The sequence below is a fragment of the Rattus rattus genome, chromosome 4 (genome assembly GCF_011064425.1).
Source record: "Rattus rattus isolate New Zealand chromosome 4, Rrattus_CSIRO_v1, whole genome shotgun sequence".
Classification (NCBI taxonomy): domain Eukaryota; kingdom Metazoa; phylum Chordata; class Mammalia; order Rodentia; family Muridae; genus Rattus; species Rattus rattus.
In genome coordinates this window covers 160,395,533-160,418,187 of record NC_046157.1, presented here as the reverse complement: position 1 = coordinate 160,418,187, position 22,655 = coordinate 160,395,533, and the positions used below count along the sequence as shown (strand labels likewise).

General features: G+C 48.8%; 1 protein-coding gene across 1 annotated transcript in view; it reads right to left on the bottom strand.

Annotated features, from left to right (window-relative positions):
- Positions 1–22,655, bottom strand: part of Trpm8 (transient receptor potential cation channel subfamily M member 8) — an 85,873-nt gene that overhangs the window by 15,821 nt on the left and 47,397 nt on the right. The window contains exons 16-21 of the mRNA XM_032899610.1: positions 19,957–20,069; positions 19,128–19,344; positions 15,081–15,172; positions 14,140–14,281; positions 12,928–13,099; positions 9,440–9,617 (exon numbers count right to left, since the gene is read on the bottom strand). Coding sequence (XP_032755501.1) covers positions 9,440–9,617; positions 12,928–13,099; positions 14,140–14,281; positions 15,081–15,172; positions 19,128–19,344; positions 19,957–20,069 — 914 coding nt within the window. The remainder of the gene's footprint in view (positions 1–9,439; positions 9,618–12,927; positions 13,100–14,139; positions 14,282–15,080; positions 15,173–19,127; positions 19,345–19,956; positions 20,070–22,655) is intronic.

The following is a 22,655-nucleotide window of genomic DNA, read 5'->3' as shown; positions in this document are numbered from 1 at the left end:
CTGCGCAATTTCTGGGAAGCAAGGTGAGAAAGAGCTCTCCACTCAGTGCTCTCTTCAACTGCGAAAATTACAAGCCACTCCACAGTGCTCCGCTCTCTCCGCTGTGGTCGGAGTTAATGGAGCTGAGGACGAGGCGCCTGCTGATGAGTCTGTCCACAGCTTAGCAGTTTCATCCAGGTGCCTCATCCGAGCAAGTGAGCTGGAGACCAGGTTTAAGTCGGGTAAAGCACATAGTACTTGGGGAGAGATGGCGCTGAACAGCAGCGCTGTGGAAACTAACCAGGCAAGAATTCGCACCTCTCCTCCAGCTCCTGATGAGACGTCAGAAAGCTGAATGGAAGTCCCTGCCAGACACAGGTTTATGGGAACTGTGAGTCCCGTGAAGTAGACAACACCCAGCTCAGAAGAAGCTGCAAGGCACAGTTTCTAAACTGAAGAGGAAAACGCCTCCACAGAAAGATTTGCCTCTTAATGGAGACACAGACTCTCAGTTTTCTATCCAGAAGTACGTCCTCCCATTTCTTTGAATTTTGCTGAGGACCAAGAAACTCAGATTGATCTCTGCTTCTTTTTCCCATATTAAGTTCAGAAGTAGCGATGGACAGAGTATATGGCAGCTGATTAGCAGCCTGAAACACTTTTACCAAAATGTTGTTTGTTCTATTGTGTTTTATTGAGCCTTGAAAGGTTCATTGTTTTGACCCAGGGGCTTCACTTCTGGGAGTTCGAGCTAGGGATACAGAGATAGCTGATAAAACTATACAAAAAACGGTTGCATACACGTGACTGCTCGCCATGCTACAGGCGAGAGTACCTTTAGGTGAGTGCCCTTTACCTAGGAGAAGAGAGTACTCCAAGCCTTCAACACTGAGAGCACTCCTCCCTGGTTATGGATGGTGAGCGTGATTTCATTATGCCACCACTGAAACTGGGTTTATAACTAATTATTTTATATGTCAAGTGGAAATAGCTAGGCTCGAACCCCTACTTACAGCAGTCTTACCATGTAAATCAGGACTGGGGGGGAGTGAATCTGTCACTGGTGGTGGCATCTCCAGTGTCACAGCTGGGTGCCCTGGGTTCTCCTGCCCTTCCCCACTCCAAACATCATACAAGAAGTGTGATAACTGCACATAACTATTAAAATGTCAATGTTATGTCCTACCCCCAACTCTTCATAGCAATGACTTACGAGCTACCAAATCACCAAGGCCGTAAGATAGAAAACACTTTCAATACAGCAGGACCTGATTTCTTTACTTATTTAGGTGCTCCTATAGTTTGAGCTCCTCCAGCTCACTTTGATCATCTGTGGATGATCTTGAACTAGTCATTCTCCTGCCTCCCTCTCACAGAGCTGGATTGCCGGCACAAGCCACCCACGAAACAGGGCTTATGTGGTGCTTCAGATCAACACAAGGCTTCGCACATGCTGGGCAAGCGTTCTACCATCTGGGCTTCATCCCCGCCCCCTACAAAGTGCTATTCCAGGCAGCCATTTAACATGCTAATAACTCTGTAAGGGCTGTCATCATCTACGATAAACAGATTGGGAAACTGAGGCACAGAAAGGACAGGGGAATTGAAGTGTTGAAGCCAGGATTTGGTCTAGCAATCTAGTCTGTCCCACATCAGTAGAGGTGGTGTGTAGGGTTGTGACAGTTCTACTCTGTATCCAAGGGGTTTCGTAGCATGACTTGACATTTTGGATAACCGCAAGGCATTTGACAACGTGGACAGTGTGTATTTTGAACACAACGGGGTCTCTAAAGGTAAGAAGCCTATGCTTAATGAATGCCCTCACGCATAAGCTCCTATGAGGCAGGCCAGTGGCCGCCTGATTCTTTTATCTACTTTTCTCAGTAGAATTTTTAGGTACAAAGCAGACAGCACTGGCGATCCAGAAATGGCTGTCGAGCATCTGTCTCCAATGTAGGTCAGGTTGCTGGGAGGCTAAGGCTCAGCCTGCCATCCTTACTGCCTTCCCTGGTCCTCAGCTGGTTTTGCTGTCTACAAAGGACTCCATCCTCATCTGTCACAGCAGCGGCTCAGATCTACAGAAGCACCCGAGATTAGTGACACCCAGGCTAAGAACCTACCAGAAGTCACAGCTCACCATTTTCTGTCAGAACAGCCATTTTTATTCTAATCATGAACACTAAGAACATCTTACAATTTCATGCACCTATTCCAAAATGGATACTGGCGGCTTAAATCTCAAAAGTCCAAACAAAAGCCACTGCGCCCTCTTTGAAACATCAAATGCCATTTTCAGATGTTTTATACAAAAGACGTTGCTATGTCCGGATGGAGGGGGACACATTCACTATGCTTGCAGCAAGTGCAGAAGCACGTGGAGCTCACTCTGGGAGCTCAGAGAGAAACTCTGCTGCATGGCCCTGCTGGGGATGAGATCGGTGCCTTGCCTGAACTGGCCATTTGGACTCAATGAAACACACTGCAGGAACTGACAGGCCTAAGCCATTTGCAGTCCTTCATTTATTTCCGCACAGCCCTGAGAATGATTAGGGCAAGCAGAGGAGTCCCGACCAGGAAAAGGCCCTGCAGCATCACATTTTTGAGTCCATTTAACTGAAGGTCCCTCTCGGGGGAGGCCCGCAATCCCTGCCTCGGAAATACGTAGTTAGGGCCTACCAATCACAGTTTTGTTTCTTCCTCAGTGGAACCGGATTTCAAGGCTCCTCCAGCCAGAAGAGATATTTCTTCTACACCTCATGGGCAAGATGAACCCCGGGAGCAGCACTCCTGATAACTGGTGAAAACCTGCATGCGCCCTCCCGAGGCTTGAGGAGCTAGTGATTGCTGTGCACCAACCCCAACACCGAGGCCCAGCTTCCGGATTGTCCACTTTCTTTTAAATCAGCTCCAGACTCAGTCAAATAGATATGTGAGTCCTCCGTGGGAGGCTGATGACTGAACATAACATCAAGTTGCTGTATTGAGATTAATTACATGTACTCATGTATGTGCATGCTCGTGTGTGTGTGTGTGTGTGTGTGTGTGTGTGTGTGTGTGTGTGTACAAAACGTAAGTAGAGCTCAGGTGTTGTTCCTTGGGCAGTGTCCACTGTCCCCCTTTTTCTCTTGTCTGACCTGCAATTCATTAGGTTAACTGAGTATGAGGATCTGCATGTCTCTATCTCTCCAGACTGGGATTAACGAGTGTGCTGTCATGCCTGGCTTTTTAATGTGGGCTATGGGTCTTGAACGTATGTCTTCATACTCACGAAGCAAGCACTTTACCATCGGAGCTACCTCCGTATCTCTCTAAGTCTCATAGTGTTTAGAGGTTAGTCTTACTCTGTAGAGAAGAGACTAGATTCTGCAGAGAAAGGACTTCTACAACTGTTTCGTGACAATGCCTCTCAGTGGCACAGGCACAGTGACAAGCCACAGGATTAGCCTCACCCGCACCAACTCAGACAGTGTTCAAAGCCTCCCAGATGATCTCTTCCCATCTGTATCTCCTCTAAGAGGCCATGCCTGCCCCTCACGCCGCATCTCTAACACCCTGTTGTCCTTGCCTGTATCTCAGTGGGCAGCAGCAGTGACTACGGTCATCTTACAGGACCAAATGAGTACCCTCTGTGGAGCTGAAGAGGAGAGCGGAGGAAGCAGAAGCCCCTTGGAGGAAGAAACTTGCTGAGACTGGGGATACTGCTAGCCCGCAACAGATGTTTGGAATTCAGCTAGTCTTGGGCACAGATGAGACCCAGAAGTTAAAGTATTAAAGGATGATACACCATGGCCACGGAGCAGGGTGGTGGGATGTTAACAGCCCAGCTGTAATCCATTGCTCCGGTGATGCATCATAACTCCAGATCGAAAAGGAGATATTTCAATAGCTACAGGAGAGCCTTCTGGAGCACTGAACATCCTTTTCTAGTTAGAAAGCCAAGTCAGAGAAAAAGAAAGTGATATGACAAGTAAGGGATGGGGGAATCATCGTCGGGGTAATAAAGAGAAGGGAGACCGTGCATGATAGAGACTTGTTACATAATCAATAAATGGATCTTTAAAAACCTTCCTGCATAGCAAAAAAGTAGTCACTGTTAAACAAACAAACAAACAACAACAACAACAACAACAAAACAGAAACATAGGGGAAAATTGCTCACTGCCCTAAATGGCTGGAAATGATAAAAATCCTTCAAGCCCCATGCAGAAAGACCCACAGAAGTCTCCTGGTAACTACAGACACCTGAGTGCTGCAAATAAGCCACCATTCTAGAGATTATGAATCTGATTACTCTTAAATAATTCCACAGAGAGACATGATTTTTTTTTCAAAAGAAAAAAGAAGAAAAAAATCCCAAGAAGAGCCTTGGGCTCCTTCATACAATCAAATATACACAAAATGCCAGGAAAGTTTTGAGTGAAAATAATGGGGGAAGAGGGGAGGCTTGTATAACAGATGCTTTAATGACTTAAAAAGAAAAAAAACCTTCAGTAATGAAAGCCATTTGGTAGTAAAACCCAAAAATAGAAAGAGTGATCAAATCAGAATACACAGTCTGAAAAAAATTTTATATAAAAAAAAGATGTGTAAACAACAGCAGGTTTTAGAATAGATTAAAATCCAAATAGACTTCTCAGTAGGTTCCCTTTTCAAAGATTTCCTTGTTTTTATTTCAAGTGTGTATGCGTGTGAGCCTATAGGAGTTTATGTGCACCGTAAGTTTATGTGCAGGAGCCCACAGTGGCCAGAAGAGGGTGTTGAACTTCCCAGAATGGGAGCTACAGACAGGTAGGAGCCACCATATGGGTGACGAGAAGTGAACCCTGGTTCGCTGTGAGAGCATCTTACAGACCCTGAGCCATCCCTCAAACCAACAGCTAGACTTTTACCCAAGTAGCTCCTTCAGTGTGACTTAGAGGACCAGCGGCCCCTCATTCCCAGGCACACAGTAGAATGCCTAGTCAGAACTGCTTCTCTGCCTAGTGGTAGCCCCGGCACACGAGCTCTGGGTTTCCCAATATGTACGTTGAAAGGTTTGCTGTTTCCTAGTCCCCTTTTGGAGAGATGTCTCAGTGTTTAAAAGCATATACTGTTCTTAGAGAGGGCCCAAGATCACACACACCCATCATCCACTTTGGGCAGCTCACGACTATCTCCAGCTATAAGGAATTAGATACCTTCTTCTGGGGTTTGGGGATTTAGCTCAGTGGTAGAGCACTTGCCTAGCAAACACAAGGCCCTGGGTTCGGTCCTCAGCTCCGGGAAAAAAAAAAGAGAAAGGAATCAAACCTAGATACATTCTTCTGACCTTGGTGGATACCTGCACTCATGGGCATATACCCCACACACACACACGCCCCACATATATACATATACAGATTGTTTAAAGTAAAATAAATCTTTATAGTAAGAATACTAGAGGAGCCTAAGGCTTCCAACCCACAGAGATGACAGTGGTCTGAGGAGATGGAGATGCCATTTGCAGTTTGATAATTACACATTTTATATGTGCAGCTCAGCATTACACCTCAAACATGAACAGGCGTAGTGTGACATGTTGGTTCAGACCAGAATAACACCCAATAAGCGACTGAAGGTCAGGATGAAGAAAAAGTAACAAAAGCCATGTGCATTGATTTCAAAATGAGGGGCAGGGAGGAGTGAAGGAGAGAAGATCTGCAAGGCTTCCACTGACGACATAGAAGAAAATCACTGTAATGATCGAGACGTGGGAGGTACAGGGAGGAGCGAGCCCGGAACCGACAACGACCAATGGAAAAGGCACCAGTGATTTCATTCTCCTGCTTTTGGATAACAACTCAGTTTAGTCCATGATGCTCTCGTAGAGTTATGCAGCCTAGACTGAACCACACACAGGACCTGAACTTGAAGTCCTCCCGCCTCAGCCTCCCAAGTAGAAGGGCTGACAGGACTGTTCCACCCGACCTGACGTGATGGCTACTTCCATTTTATTGTGATATGTGGCACTATATTAAATATTGGGATGCCATTCCTTTCATTCACAGGAGGAGATGGACCTGTCCCTGTTTCTCCACTATAAAGTCGCAAGAGGCTGGGCCCCGACATAGTAATTAAGTGACAGGGCACACGCAATGCACTTGGGTGGGGGAAGCTCCACAAATACTTGTTATCATCCTTACAGTTCAACCGTTGTCTTTTTGACATTCAAACTCTTTTTCAATAGCCTGCCTCAGACCAGTGACATCACACTCGACTTTTAGTTTGAGGCTGGGGAATACTGTGTTCTCTACATATTGGTAAGAAATCTGCTTTATTCTAGCGTACAAGAAGGTGACTCTTAGAAGCTACACAATTTGCATGGCCAGGGAGTCCTTCTCAGAGCTGCCTGCCATCCTCAGGGACCGACACCTGTACAGGTCAAAAGGAACCAGAGTCCCTTACTGAATCCAGGTTCCTTCCCTGCTGCTAGGGTGGGTGATTTCAGTGCAAACTGATCATGGATTTGTGAGTGCCTCTTGCTTTTCTGTGGAACACCATCTAGTCAGCTCCCAGGGCTCCAGGACCATCCCCACAGATATATTTGCGATGCAACTAATGAGGTCACCATTGTGGGTATATAAGCTTTGCACTAAATACTGTGGTGTAGCATCTGACAGGGTGACATCCTGGGGCTATTTTCTGGGGGAGCCATCAGCTTCTGGAAAGCTTAGCACTCATCAGAAATGGCATGTGAAGAATTGGCTCGCAGATCATAGCAGGGCCTCAGCTGCCCTCTAACTCCCAGCCAGGGATCACTGAAAGGAGAGTAAACCAGGGATGCTGGAAGAGGTGCCCCAGGGAAAGGCAACAAGAACAATCACACTGAATCCCTAAGTGGAGAGTACTAATGGGGTACCAAGAGTCTGCCAGGAAGACACTGAGGTAACCTAGACACGCGCGCACACACACACACACACACACACACACACACACACACACACACACACACACAGAGCCATGAACACAGACCCAGGTCTTTGTTGCCTGTTTCTCTTTAGCAGGAAAGTTTGAGCACAGTTTGCAATCCCTCATTCCCTGATCACCGCACAGATGTCAGGTAGTAATGTCCTTCAATGACAGGCAGCTGCCCTGACATCACGAAGATTCTGAGACCTACGACGACGACTCAATGCTACGGCACAGGCTGCTGCTGGCCCTGGCTCTGATTCCTGAGATCTGAGGAGAAGCAAGTTCAGGGAGGGGAGATTCACTCAGACTCAGGGTCTGAAGGAACGCGGACCAGCTCATCGTGGTAGTAAAGGCATGGCGGGCGGCGTGAGCAGCTGGAATGGCTGAAGCACTGGTGGCTTGCTCACATCTCCGAAGAGCAAGAAAGAGAGGACGTAAGAAAGAGGGGACAAAGGAGAGAGAGAGACTGGAACCAGAAGAAGAGCTGAGACCTGAGACCCCAGGAACTCACTTTCAGCCAGATCCTTCCTTACTAAATGTTCCATGGCTTCCTAAAACAGCGCCACCAGCTGGTGGCTGACTGTTCAGACACACGAGCTTCTAGAGGACATTCAAACTACTTCTGCAGATGTACTTGGTGCTCCAGTTTTCCCCTGAGCTTCCTGGTGTGCTGCTGGTGTCTGGCCATGCCCACAGCAGTGGACAGGCTGTGTGCAATCTTGGAAACACTGTTTGGTGACCGGTTAGTTTCCGAGACTCTGTTACCGCGTGTGTCATTAACTCAGCGTTGGCTCTTTGTGGGCTCCAGATGTCATTTTCAGAGTGTGGTTGCTGAGACAGCATTACCCTGACATCTTCCAGCCTCTTATTTCCTTTTCACGAGAATTCTGCAACTATGTTAGATGCCATGGGGCTAAGTCTTCCTAATTTATCAGTCTCCTAAATCACAAGGATCTGGAAGCATTAGCATTTGGCTACTCAGCTAGTTCCCACCCAACCTTGCTCTGAAATGCTCCAAAACATGCTCCAAAAACAGCTACGCATCTTCTGGAGAAGATTCTAGAAGCTACTGAACTACCAGTGGTGTCTTTATAAGCTTTAGGTAACGTTGTTCTTCAACAGAGAACCAACTCGGGCTGCGGCAAGCAGAGTAGCCCGTGCCGTCCTTCGCAGACTAACCTCAGAACTAAGTCAGAAAGACATGGCACCACACCTGGCCATCAGGACCGATGAGCAGTGTGTGGATTGTGGTTCGGCCCCCTCATCCATTGCCATTCAAAGGCAAACTTTAAATCACAACAGCTACATGAGTTGTGACCAAACCTGTAAGTTGTGGGTCAGTCAGACAGATTATTGTGACACAAGTGATCATCAGCAAGTCCCCACACCGAGGCCATTCTGTTTGTCCTAGGTCACTTCGGCACTCATTCATGCTTCCAAGAAACTATGTGGAGATGAGAAACTGAGCAATGTGCAGCTCGGACAAAATGATGCTCTGCAAACCATGGAAGCGAGCCTGTGGGAGGCTTCCTGAGCAGCTTGCCAAGGGTCTCCCAGTAGGGGCTGGGACCAAATCATGCCAGAAGCAACCTATGATAATCTACTTCTTCTGAGTTCATGATGGATGGCTCCTGGGACCTTAGACTTTTGGATTCTATATCTGAAGTTGGTTATTGGTTATTGTGTATGATTTTGCATACGTTTGTCTTACTTAAAAAACAAAACAAGGGGGGTTGGGGATTTAGCTCAGTGGTAGAGCACTTGCCTAGCAAGCACAAGGCCCTGGGTTCGGTCCCCATCTCCGAAAAAAAGAAGAAAAAAAAAGACAGCCTTTAAAAAAAAAAAAAAAAAAACAAGGAACCTCAGAGATGGTTTGCTCTGCAGCCATTGGTCTAACACAGTCAAACCTGACACGCTTGGGAATCACCTGGGAGACACAGGTCTAGGAGGGTCTATGACAGAGCTTACTCAGAGATTTAACAGGAGGGAGGGGAGAAGCCCCGAACATGATTAGGTCTAATTCACAGGTTGGGGTACTTGATTGAACAAAAAAGGTAGAGGAGAAAATAGGATGAGCAGCAACATTCACACTCTCTGCTCCCTGACTGCAGACACAATGTGACCCACCCCAACCCCTATGACTTCCCAGCACAATGGACTGTGCCCTGCAAGCTACAAGCAAAATAAATCCACCCTTCCTCGAATTGCTTTTGTTAGGAGTTTTGCCATAGCAACAAGAAAAGCAATTAGTTCTCCCTGGAGAACTATGACATGGTGCTGAACACTAGGACATGGATTTAATGGAGCTGGTCACACTGCTTGTCTGTGACAAATCAGTCAAGGATAGCCTGGTGTTGTTCTTTATTAGCACAGTCCCTTTAAGGCCCCCAACCACTGCAGCCACCAGGCTCCCAACAGCCTCTTCTCTCGGTTCCTCAAGGCAGACATTACCTCTGCCCACATGCTTTCTGCTTGTCTGGCATAGGTACAACCCAGACTGGAAGCCCATGAGTTTGTGATGTAGACATACCCAAACATGGCGACCAGGAGGTTGACCAGAAGGATGTTGGTAGAGAGCATGTAGATGCACACTAGTGGGATGGTGATCCACTCAGGGAAGCGGGGCAGATTTTGTTCATCTAGCTCCACGCACAGTGGCTTGGACTCATTTCCCGAGAAGGTGCAGTGGGAGAAGTCATACGTGGTACCTGTGGGCACAGAACCAAGAAGCCAGTGAGGCCCACTTTGGAAAAGCAAGGACCATGGCAACCCAAAGGGTGAGGGATCAGAGTCTTCTGATGCCTTGCGTACCATCTTCAGAGTCCCCTGCCCATCAGACGGTTTACCGAGTGGTTTATTTCCTCCTGGGAACTAGGGATCTCCATTAAGATCAAGATCAAAGGAAGAGGGTATTCTAGTTAGCTTCCGTTCTCAACTTGACAAAGCCTAGAGTCATCTGAAGGAGTCTCAATGGAGGGGCTGCCAAGAATAGCATGGGCATGTCTGGGAGAGATTGACTTGGTTGAGGTGGGATGGTCAAGCCCACCACGGGAAGTGCCATGCCTAGGCAGTTGGAGGAGTAAGACCTAGCCAGTGAGATAGCTAGCAAGCAGCATTCTGTGAGTTCTGCCTCCAGGTCCCTGCCTCAAACTCCTGCCCTGACATCTCTCAGTGATGAATTATGAGCTAGAAGTGTTTCCTTTGGTCGGTGTGTCTTATCACCGCAATAGGAAGCAGAACAGGGAGTGTGGATGTGTTGTGCTCCAAGAAGCACCCAACCTCCTCAGTTGGCTTAAAGATTCAACCTGCACAAAGTCCCAAAAGGAAGTGGGCAAGATATACTGGGGCCATGATTGAAGATCACGGATACACCTAGAAAAAGCCTCCCACAGAGAAACCATCTCTGAAATGAACAGAGTGAGTGACAGCCATGTGAGCCCATGGAAGGGACAGGTGCTCAGAGCAGGGGCAGCAGCACACACCAGGGCCCCATGACAGAAAGACAGGGCTGGAAGAGTAAATTGGATGATGCTGCACGGCTGTAACCCTCTGTTCATAATGGGAGCCATGGACACTGTTAGAGGAATGTGCGGGAAAGCAGCTTCTCACCGAAGGAAGCTTCTGCTCCTCATCTAAAAGACGCAGAGGGCACGAGGAGAGTGTGCTGAGAGGCCAGAGTACTGGTGAGGAGAACGCTCCACGCGGGGAAGTCATGGGATTGGGAAACCAACCAAACTGGCATCTAAGGGCACCATCAGAGCAGGAATTGTGCATTAATCCTGATGGCCAGTTTGGCGGGATTTGGAGTCACCTAGGAGACATGATTCTGGACATGTCCGAGAAGGAGGTCCTAGAGTTTTTTTTTAACCTTTAGTATAAGCAGTTCCTTCCCATGGGCTGGGGTCCTGATCTCTGTGTCTCTGTCTCTGTCTCTGTCTCTCTCTCTCTCTCTCTCTCTCTCTCTCTCTCTCTCTCTCTCTCTCTCTCTCTCTCTGTCTCTCTCTGTCTCTCTCTCTCTCTCTCCTCTCTCTCTCTCTGTCTCTCTCTGTCTCTCTCTCTGTCTCTCTCTGTCTCTCTGTCTCTCTCTCTGTCTGTCTCTGTCTCTCTCTCTCTGTCTGTCTCTCTGTCTCTCTGTCTCTCTCTCTCTCTCTCTCTGCTTCTTGACTGTGGATGTGCTGAGATAAGTTGCCTTGCTCCCCTGCCACCATGCCTTCCCATCATGATGGACTGTATCCCAGAACTGTGGAAGCGTGCGTCAAAACAAACCCTGTCCTCCTTGATTGGTCTACATAGGTTTTTTTTGTCATGGCGACAGGTGAAAGTAATACAGGTCTGTCAAGGACATCAAAGGTCTGACCTGACGTGGGTAGGGGTATAGCTCAGTGGTAGGATACTTCCCTACCAAGTCCAAGGCTCTGTTTGGTCCCCAGCACTGGGACAGGGGGTCACAAAAGGGTTCTGATGGCCTTGGTGGGAAGAGCCCAGCACAGCCCTTGGAGGAAGCCCAGGTCTACAAGGGAGGTGAGGACCCGTTACTCCAACTAACCAATATGGATCTCTATGAGTTCAGAGAAAGCCACAGACAGGGTCTCCAACTCTGAGGAGAGGCACCCAGCCAGAGGCCCTGCTCTCAGTGCTGACATCAGGAACACACTGTACAGGTAGAATGTGCTGTGTGGGGTGGTGGATGATGTGTACCACACCTGCCTGCCCCGGTCCCTCCCTCCCCTGCTCCCAACCACCCTCGAGTGCTGCTCCTTCATAGAACTCAAGCCACCAGCATAAAGAGCTATCCTCAGATAAACTGCATCACAATGCCAACCCCAGGGTCCCAAGGACCTTTCCACCCTGCATGGAAAAGACCCTGTTTATAAGAGTTGAAAGAGTTTCACCTGAGGAGCAGACACTGATGGTGGGAAAACCATAGGGACTGAATGTCACCTTCCAACCCCAGCCTTGGCTCAAGGAAACTTGTTTGTCAGTATAGTTTATGCTGGCAGGATGGGAGGGGAGAAGTCAGGACTACTGTCAGCATCCTCAAGTCCCTCCTCGAAGTCCATCCAAAGCATGAGTTTTCTTATGCCCCATCCCTGACCTTTACAGCCTGGGTGTGGGAACAACAGAGCAACCACGCTACCATTGGTCTCACAGCCTGCTGGGCAATGGGCTAATGACGGAAGCTTCCACCAAAGGCTCTAATGTCGATCTCCCATATGCTCTTTAGAAATAAACGGGAGCCTGGATGCTGTGGTCTATAGGGAAGTACAGCTCACAACACTCCTGTATGAACCAGCAAGGACTGCCCCGTTCTACCCTGGTAGCATAGCTTAGATGTGGCACGTGATACACAACTTGGGATGTGGCTCCATTGGTAGACTGCTTGCCTAATGTTCAGGAAGCCCTGGGTTCAACACCTCAGCACATCAACCAGGCATGGTGGTGGTACATGCCTGTAATCTCAGCAGGGGTAGGGGGATTAGGAATTGAGGGCGATCCTTGACTACACAGGGAAATTGAGGCCAGCCTGGGCTAGAGGTCTTGTCTCAAAAAAAAAAATACTGATAAATAAAGTCAAAAGACTTAAAGATCAAAATGAGAACAAAGTAAGATATTATTTAGAAGTGGGGTGTGTGTGTGTGTGTGTGTGTGTGTGTGAGTGAGAGAGAGAGAGAGAGAGAGAGAAGAAGAAGAGGAGGAGGAGAAGAGGAGGAGAAAAGGAAGAAGAGGAGGAGGAGGTGCTTTCTCTCTCTCTTTTTTCTCTTTTCCTTCTCTCTCTCTCCTCCCTCTCTTGTCTCCCCCTTGTCTCCGCCATCCCAATAAACCTTTCCAGGTGGGGAAATAAAAAAAGAAGAAGAGGAAGAAGAAGAAGAAGGAGAGGGGAGGGGGAGGAGGGGAAGGAGAGGAGAGGAGGAGGAGGAGGAGGAAGAGGAGGAGGAGGAGGAGGAGGAGGAGAGGATCAGGGATGGGGTCAGAATGTCACCACCAGGTCCACCTCCACCCAAGCAGAGCCCAGCTTACTGTCCACATCACTGGGCACCTGGCCGAACATGGCCAGGTAGGGCTCATAGATGACAGAGCGGAAGATCCACCTCCAGCGCTGTTCATTTTGCCTAAGGATCCCCTGTCTGGCCACGCCGAAGGCCACCATCCACACAGCAAAGAGAAACAAGAAGAAGAAAACGTCGATGAGCTGCCAGGAGGAGAAAGCAGAACCGTTAGAACCACACCCACAGTGACTGGCTACTGACCCTTCCCAACCAGCCACAGAGACAGGCAGAGAGAGGTTCCAGAGCCAGAAAATTTAAACCATCAAGTTGCCTGGCCACTTACTTATCGATCTTACATTGATTGATTGACAGACTGCACTGCTGGGGTTGAGGCCAGGGCCTTGCACGTGTCAGGCAAGCGCACTACCACTGAGCAACCTCCCCCAGTCCTAGCCACTAATGTAGAAATTGATTGCCGTCAGCTTTAGGTATGGAGATGTCTATTCCCCATAACGAAAACCAATTCCTGATCTTCAAGCAGCAGGCTTGTGAGTGAGGGCCCAGCTCAAAACACAGAGGGCCTCTGTTTGGAGGGACTCTCTCCAGCCACACCTGGTGACACTTGCCAGCTTTCAACCCTCAAATTATTTCTGCAGAATTACTTCTTAGGGAAACAAAAGCACCCCTTGGAAGACTCAAGCAATTCCCCCGCCCTTTTTTTTTCCCTGCTGTGTTTTGCACACACAGCTTGACATCACGGTGACTGGATGCCTCAGATATGCTTTGAATTAAAACCACACACTCAGTCTCAGGGTTGGAAAGCGGTGTCCACATGAGCTCATCCAGTGGCCCATCTGATTTCCAGACAGAACCAGCTCTGGGGAGCAACATCCCCAGCCTGCGATTTCCTCCTGTCCTGTATGTAAAAGAAGCCTGCGGTCTCTCACATCCAGGGTGTGGCATGCAGAATCCCGTCATCTTTCCACATCTGACTCCCCATTTATTGCTAGAGAAGCATGTTCTCCTCCTTGAACTAGAACTACCCCATCCATAAAAAAACGGCAGGAACGCCCCTCCCTACATACATTCTGAGCAAATTGTTCAGACTCAAACTGAAGCTTCCTGAAAAGTGGGAACTCTCGGGAAACCCCATCGACTTGCAGGGTGCGTGGACACTGCTGGTTCTTTAGAGCCCTCTTTCCTAAGCCCCGCCCCGGAAGTGGCCTGCGTGGCGGGCTCTTACCATCCGCTGCAGCATTATAATCTTGGGTCCCAGGTTCCTGCTCACGGTGAAAATGTGGATGAGCCTTAGAGTGAATATAATGTAATCCAGACAGAAAATGACTCGCCCGGAGTACAAAGAGCTTTTATTTGAAGAGTGAAGCCTGTGGGGAGAGAGGGAGGGAAAGCTTGTGGGACAGAGCACAGCATTTCCGAGCTTAATGTGTGTGACTGGGTGTGTACATTATTGTGTACACATGCACGCGTGTCTGTGGAGGCTGGGAGCAGACATCAGGCGTCTAACTCCATTGCTTTCTGTCGCCACTGTTGAGTCAGGGTCCCGTACTGGACCCAGAGCTCCCTGACCTGCCTGTCTTGCCCGAGCCCTGGGTTTGGGAAATGGTGGATGCTGCTATCCCCTGCTTTTGTCCGGGTTCTGTGGCTGTGAACGGAGTCCTCATGCCGGCATGGCGACAGGCACTTTGCTGCCGGAGCCACCTCTCTACCTCACTTTTGGGCCTTTAATGATCATTCTAGACTTAGCTGTCTTCCCACACGCTCTAGCTCTGAGGTTAGAGAGATATACTGGCACCTAGAAGAGTGACTACAGGGCCAGCATGCTGGCCAAGGTCACATGCACCTTCAACTAAGTGGGCCAAAACAAACTAACATTTGAAAGACACTAAACATCCCCAGTCACCTCACCTGGGGTCGCAGTTATGTCCCCACAAAACCTGTCTGAAAAGCGAAAGGAGAAATCATAAAGAACCCAGAATGAGGAGAAACTTAGGGTGGCCAAGTTGTGTCTCCACGGGGCAGAGGCAACGGGGTCTTATGATCACCTCTGAGGGGAGGAAAGTGACAGGCCAGGCCTAGCCATGGACTTGAGATGTCCCAGATTTTTTTTTCTCCATCTTTTGTGCCAAAGCGCCTGAAGTTGGGAAGGTGGCATGAGCCACTTACCGGAATACAATACCCGCTATGAAGTAGAAAAGTCCCAGTGTGTCCATAACGTTCCATAGGTCGGTGAAATAATTCACTCCGTTCATGTACCACTGTGGCAAGAAGGGACAGACAGGGCAATGGGCATCGTAGACACCAGGTCTTCCAGACTCGTGAGTGTCCACTCAGTTTCTCCCAGGACACTTCTGAGACTGTTTGTGTCAAGTGAGCCCTACCAGAACCCCGCTGATCCAAGGGGACCAGAAAGATAGCTGTTCTCTTAGACATGTGCGGCCATCAGAACCAAGAAAAGAAGCTGCGTTCTCCTTTAAAACTGAAGCCACAGGGAATGACTGTGACCTGTGTGGGAAAACATGGAACAGCCAGGTGAACGTGGATAGTGGTGTAGACTGAGCCCTGCACAATTATAAAGTGTCACCCAGATGTCATCATTGTAGAATTCTTCTGTATTTACTGTAAATATATTATTTATGGCACTCACAACAGGACAACTTGATTAGTGAAATCTTTTTTTAAATGTATACAGGGAAAAAAGACTATTAGTCCGGCTCTGTGGTGGTTAGAAGACGCTTGGCCCAGGGAGTGGCGCTGTTAGGAGGCATGGCCTTGTTGGAGGAAGTGTGTCACTGTGGGGGTGGACAGTGAGACCCTACTCCTAACCACATGGAAGCCAGTCTTCTCCTAGCAGCCTTCAGAGGAAGATATAGAACTCTCAGCCCCTCCTGCACCGTGCCTGCCTGGATGCTGCTATGTTCCCACCTTGGTGATAATGGACTGAACTTCTGAGCCTATAAGCCAGCCCCAATTAAATGTTGTCCTTTGTAAGAGTTACATTGGTTGTGATATCTGACCACCATGTCACTGCAATGAAACCCTAAGACAGGCCAACCTAGCCATTCTAACCTTTTCACTCCCCTACTTGCTCAGAATCTGGCTACTAGGAGTCTGAGGGCCAGACCCCAGGGGCAGCTCAAAACAGGGGACAATAGATTCCGCAAGGTGTGATACTGATTCCCACCAAAGACCACCATCCATGTCTTCCCATGAACTCACCCACTGAGACCATGCTAGACTCATATACCCTATGGCCTTCTTTGTCTCTGACCCCAAGGCTTAAACATGGGCTTAGTTGCCCATGCTGGGAACAGTGGGTTTCTTAGATCCATCGAAATCCTGCAAGCTGGGGTGCAGGACTCACAGCTTGAGTAGCCAAAGGAGGAGAACATTGCCAGATCACAATGGAACAGTTCAGTTCCCCAAGGTCTGGGCAGCCCGGGTCAGACCATGTCCACCGTGAGGAGACAGGCTCAAGGTTAGGACCCTGGGGAGGACACAGGGGCATCCATTTATCTGGGCAGTGCTGATCCCCAGGGCAGCCCATTTGCTACTCCATGCTTCAGAAGATGAGAGTGGCTGGCACAGGCCCTGCCCACCTGTTCTCTTTTCATTCCTGCTGTGAGGCTGGTACGTACTGATTTGTACCCATCCTTGCCTGAGTGACTTCAGGAGCCTGACCGCATTACAGGAATAATAGACAGATGAGCCCTGGGCTGCAAGAACGACACTATGGGGCGAAAAGATTTCGGGTTTTTTTGTTTGTTTTGTTTTGTTTTATTTTTAATAAAGAGAAACCTCTTGTCTAAGGGGGAACATGCAAAGCTAAGCTGTGTTCATGGAATACCAGGATGTGTTCACCATCTCCTCCCCACCACAATGGCCTCCGAACTGAATGAAGGAGCTTTCAGAGAAGGCAGGGAGGAACTTACCACATTATAAACAAACACCCACAGTGCCTTTAACAACTGTATCTGCACAGGGGACTGGTGAGGTTAGCAGTCCCAAATTAGCGGTGAGCATCCTCCCCTCTGGGCAAGGGATGTACTCCTCACTGGGAGCATGGGTTTCTGAGTCCCGGGCACAATCTAAGACAGGCGATGTCCTGTTTAGGGGTTTCCCCTAACAACTGTGAATGAGTCCATTAAGACTGCACAGGACTACAGAGCCCTTCCTTGATGGAGACTGCCCAGTGGAATAATCCAAAGACTGATTCTGCAGAAACAAAGGGAAACAGTGCCCTCTAGCGGCAGATTCCTCCAGAACAGAGACTCACAGTTGTGGTTTGCCCATCCAAGAAAGGCCACCTGGGGTTTCTCTGCTCAGAAGAAATCGAGGGCAGGATCCCTCTGTATATCTCATCATCTCTGGCCTCAGTAGTCCCATAACCATGGTGTCCCTCTGGAGTGACTTATGAGCACCTTCCTTGTCCCTTCCTATGTTAGGAACACACATTTTCAACAACATGACAACAGCAGCTCTGGCCCCAGATATGCACAGCAAATGAACATCCAAGGCAGATCACCCTGCTAGATGCTGTTCTGTGGACTACAGCGTACGTGTCAGGACCTAGGGAGCTCAGGGGACTCCCTGATGGGGTCAGTACAAGAGGAGACAACCTGATCCAGGTTTCTGCTTCTCTTAAGGGTCTCTTCAGGAGAAAATGCACCCAGAAAGGGAGACCACAAGGAAACCGCATTTGCAACTCCTGCTGGGTTTTTCTTCCCCCTCCCTGCCTCTTTCCTTTTCTGTCCTTTTCACCCATCTCCATCCAATCTTCATGACTTAATCCCCTATTGGTGTGAGTCGATTGACCCTCTGGTCCAAGAGTTCTTCCCTGAACGCTGAGTCCCCCTGGTTCTGATTATCACACACAGAATACCTCAGCTCCACTCTGCTAGGGACACATCACAAGCCAGAAGAGAAACTGGAAGTAAAGGCTGGCCACAGGGAGAGAGGCCATATGGAAGTGCTGTGGGCTGAGCTGCACCTCTAGACTTAAATCCTCAACCCTCTGCCTGGGAATGTGACCTTGTTCAGAAACCAGGTCACTGCATGGAGTCCTGATCCAACAGGACTGTTGTCCCCAGGAAACAGAGAAACTAGGACACACCTGCACATGGGGAGGGCACCATATGGACATGGGGCCGAGGGTCAGAGTGTCACATCCACCAGGCACAGAGTGACAAAGATGGCCAGAGAACTTTCGGAAGCCAGGGAACAGCACAGCAGAACAGTCTTCTTCACTGTACTATATGGGACCAACCCAACCCACACCTTCATGATGGACTTCTGCCTTCCAGAACTATAGTCAGTGCACTGGTACTTGAGCCATCCTGTGTGTTTCGGGGCTTTCTTCCTCCACCTCCACTGACATTCCTCCCTCTTCTACATCATGAAGACAGGCATGTAGGGCACCAGTACTAAAACCCCTCCCAGCCCTCACATCCACAGCAGACACCATTAATTGATTAAGACATGCCCATGCTAAGAATAGACAGACAGGATCCCAGAATCCCTTGCAACCCAGGAGTCCCAGAGATTGCCCATAAAGGTCATTCTGAGAGAGTTGGCATGACAACACAAGGCAACTCAGTGTTCTTAGGCTATTCAAGGCCCTACAGGGGCAAAGGCAGCACATTTCCCCTCTAAATCTCTTCTACTTTTGGACCTTGTACTTTGTAAACTGTAAATACCCCACGGGGCGTGTACCTAGCAAATACTTGCGAAATGGGTGTATTTTAAGGTTCAGGTCCAGAAGAGACAAGAGAGTGACAGATGAATGTGAAAGGACTTGAGACATTTTCCACCACGGGTCAGGGTAGCACCTCCTACGCCAACAACAGGAATTTCTTTGACATCAGCTACGTCAGTAAGCACCTATTCTGTGGCACCTGGGGTAGACTTTGGATTCAATGGTGAAGCAGAGAACCCAGGGAACTACCTGATCAACCATCGCTGGGGACGGGGAACTCTCTCGGTGGAGAAATTTGTTCACACATTGGGCTTTAAGTTCCTGAGATGCAGCATTCATGAGTCCGTTGGGTAGGCTTCTGATGATGTAGATGCCTCTGGGTCACCCACTCTCTTGTCAGTTACCCCAATAAGCTCACCTGCTCCATAAACCAGGCTTGTGTGGACTCAGTGTCCCGTCTGGGGTAATCAGACATTTATCCACATCTCCCTGGAAAGAGCGACGCCGCCCTTGCCTACCTGCCTCACTTCATCACAGAAGAGGACGAAGACCAGGGCGTAGAGGATCAGCTCGGGGGTGTGCGGCACCGAGTGGAAGTCCATGAGCAGCACGTACGCAAACAGCAGGAGGAAGGCGATGTAGAAGACCACGTTCCAGGAGAAGACCACGAAGGGCGAAGTGAAGAAGGCCACGTAGTACCAGAGCAGCTTCTTGTGCTTGTCAATGGGCTTCTTCCTAGACAGAGTCAGAGGCAGGGGAGTGCCCCCAGTCACGTACACTGGCACGCACTGGTACACACCGACACACACATATGCTCTCTCACACACTCCGATACATTCATATGCACTGACACAGTCACAACTACACACCACAAACACACGTACTTGCATACTCTCACAAACAACGCACATGCACACTCGCACAGACAAGTACTCACAAGCACACAGATTCATACATGTGCGCACACACAGTCACTCACACTCACACATGCATTTGCACATGCACACAGGGAGAGACACAGAAAGAGAGAGGGGGATGGGGCAGGGGGGACGACCATAGCTTGCTTCCTACCACAGACTCCTACCACAGGCAAGGGACAGGACAAAACTGGATCCCAAGGCTGACCCAGCCAAAACTCAGCACCCTCCCCCTTTTGTGATCAGAGAATCTAAATTCAGCCTCAGATACCGAAGACAAGCGCAGTACCACCTGCTTGAAACCCAACCCAGGAGAAGCCAGGGAAGATGCTGGATTAAGCGCACAGATGCCACAGTGGACATTCCATGTACACAAATGCTCAAACGCACACAGATGCTCACACACAAGATTAGATGCCCCAGTCCACACCTAAATGATACGAGGCCACAGCCCACCAGGGGGATGATGAACAGACACAGGATAATCTTCCAGTTCTTCGTGTCTCGGGAAATCTCTCCATACCATTGCTTAGAAAGGAAATTCTAGAAGGAAACAGAGGCGGAGAGCACAAGTCTTTATGGCCGTAAGCATATGGGGGACATGACAAGGTTCTTCTCAGACTTGCACACTCCCAAAATATCTAACCCCTACGTTCATGTCTTTAATCTCTCAGATATTGTCTGGATATTGTCTGGCATGAAGAAACAACTTGAAATTCTGTTTGATTTTTAGGTCTTTTTTCCCCTAAGTTCAGTTCTATGAGCTTTAAAAGAGCTAGCTAGTTATGCGAGTGAAAATTCGCCAAGCCTATGAATTTTTAACTAGTATGGTTTTTCTCTGTGTAAGCTTACAGCTTAAACGAGCATGTTTCAAGCCCCCTCCTCTTCGGGGATGCTAAGTTCAAAGGCAGGGTCAGCGCTGTCTGCTAAGTCCCCAGGGCTCCTGGCTGAAGGCAGGTGGGGCGCTTGTATTTGGAAGCTAAAAGGAAGTCAGAAGAGGAAAGGCTGAAGTAAAAGCAAGATGGAATGCACAGAGACAACCCCCAGCTCTCGGCACCAGCCCCCAAAAGGTGCAGCCCCCAAAGGTGGGCCAGAAAGGGCTTCCCCCATGGTGGAGACTGGAAACATCGTGTTGTTACCAAAAGATAGACAAGGGCCTGACTACACCAAAACAAACAAACAAAACTCACAGCGGGGGGGGGGAAGGGAGGGGAGAAGCCAACCCAAGGTGATTTGATTCAGCATGAAGAGGGCAGAGTAAGGGGAAGCTGAGGTGCGCGAAGAGACTGAGACTGGTGCGCTATGCCCACAGTCCCGCACCTCCTCCTATTAGAAGGATGATAAGCTCAAGTGCTTCCCCTGTGCGTCTTGAGGCTGCTCCACAAGTGAGTGCTTGGCTGAGGAGGAGCAAGCTGGACCCCAGAAAGAGCACCCAGCAAGTAGCCTGTTGTAGTTGTAAACGCCCCAGGACTTGCAGCACACTCTACAGGGTACCCAGAGGCTCCCAAGAACTCCGAGGGACACCACCCCTCTTTTCACAACATGTCTTCTCCTTCCTTCCACAGCTCACTGTCCACTGCCAACCACCTCCAGCTCACCTCCAGAGCAAACTGCTTACCCTAACACCTCCTCATCTGAATTCTGTTTACCGGCCACCTGGTACGAGGCGAAATGTGAAGTTTGGAGGCATCCACAGAGGCCTAAATCGCAGACCCACTACTTCCTGGCAAGCAAGTACGGAAAATATTCCAGAACCTCTCTGAACACTGAGTCCTCAGAATAACATGAATTGTGCTCACTTCCATATGCACGGTGCCGATAAAACACATAAACGGCGTGGCTCGTCTCCTCTCTCTACCTGATTAGACTTAAACATTCCAGTGCAGCTGTGGACGCAGACATAAGCCGCTGCTTGCTAAACTTGCCTCAGGATGAGCTTCCCCCCCTCTCATGATTTCTCCATCGCTCATGACTGTGGTGGAAGCAGCTACTCTGCTGACCTTCCCTTTCTTATAGAATATTATGGCATCACCATAGCAACACTCTGACAACCACCATGGCAACGCTCTGACAACCACCATGGCAACGCTCTGACAACCATCCTTACTACTGCTTGAACAGGCTCCTGGACTTGAACTCCTCATCCCTAGCCAGTGGTGCTGTTTTGGGGAGATTCTCAAGTCTGGCTTGTGGAAATAGGCCCACTGAGGGCGGGCCTCTTAGAGTAATAGCCTAACTCGGTTTCTTGTGCCATTTTGTGCTTTCTTATCCACCAGAGTGAGAAATGTAACCACCATGAACTCTAATGTGTTGGGCTGAAACTGTGAGCCCAACTACATCTGTCTTCCCTCTGTCAGGTAACAAGATAATTAATATAAACAGAAAGATAACTAATATAGACAACTGTGCCCTCCTCATCTGAGGAGATGAGAAACTGAGGCCTATCATTTCACACCTACTTCAGTAGCTCAAGACCCAGGCAGGGGACGCAGAGACAGCATTATAATGTTGTACTATTTGCTTTGTGGAAGCCCGAACAGTTCTTTCCTTGCTGTGTGTCTTCATTTCATTTCTGTCACTGTGATAAGATATCCTGACCAAAAGCATCTTTGGGAAGATTGGGCTTATTTTATTATATCCATGTTATGGTCCATCGCAGCAGGAAAGTCAAGGCAGGAACTAGAGGCAACAAGTTATATCACATCCTCAATCAAAAGCAGAGAGGGGAATTCATGCTTTGTGTTCAGCTCACCTTTCTCTACTATTATATAGTAGAGGGTCCAAAACTAGGGAATAGCTCCACGCATAGTGGGCTGAGTCTTCTTGCACCAACCAAGGCAACCAAGGCAGTCAAACGGCCCACAAACACACTGAACTAGACAAGTGATCTAGGCAATCCTTCTGTGAGTCTCTTCCTACGTGTATCCTACAGTATATCAAGCTGACTTTTAAAGCTGGACAACACACTGTGGTTTGGGTCTTAAACATTTTCCAAAGGTCCATACTCTAAAAACATAGTTTCCAGTATGACCCTTTGGAAGGTTCTGCAGTCTTTAAGAGGTTGAAGCCTAGGGGAAGGTTTTAGATCATCTCGGGTTACACCGTTGAAGAGAATTTGGTTCCTCCTCT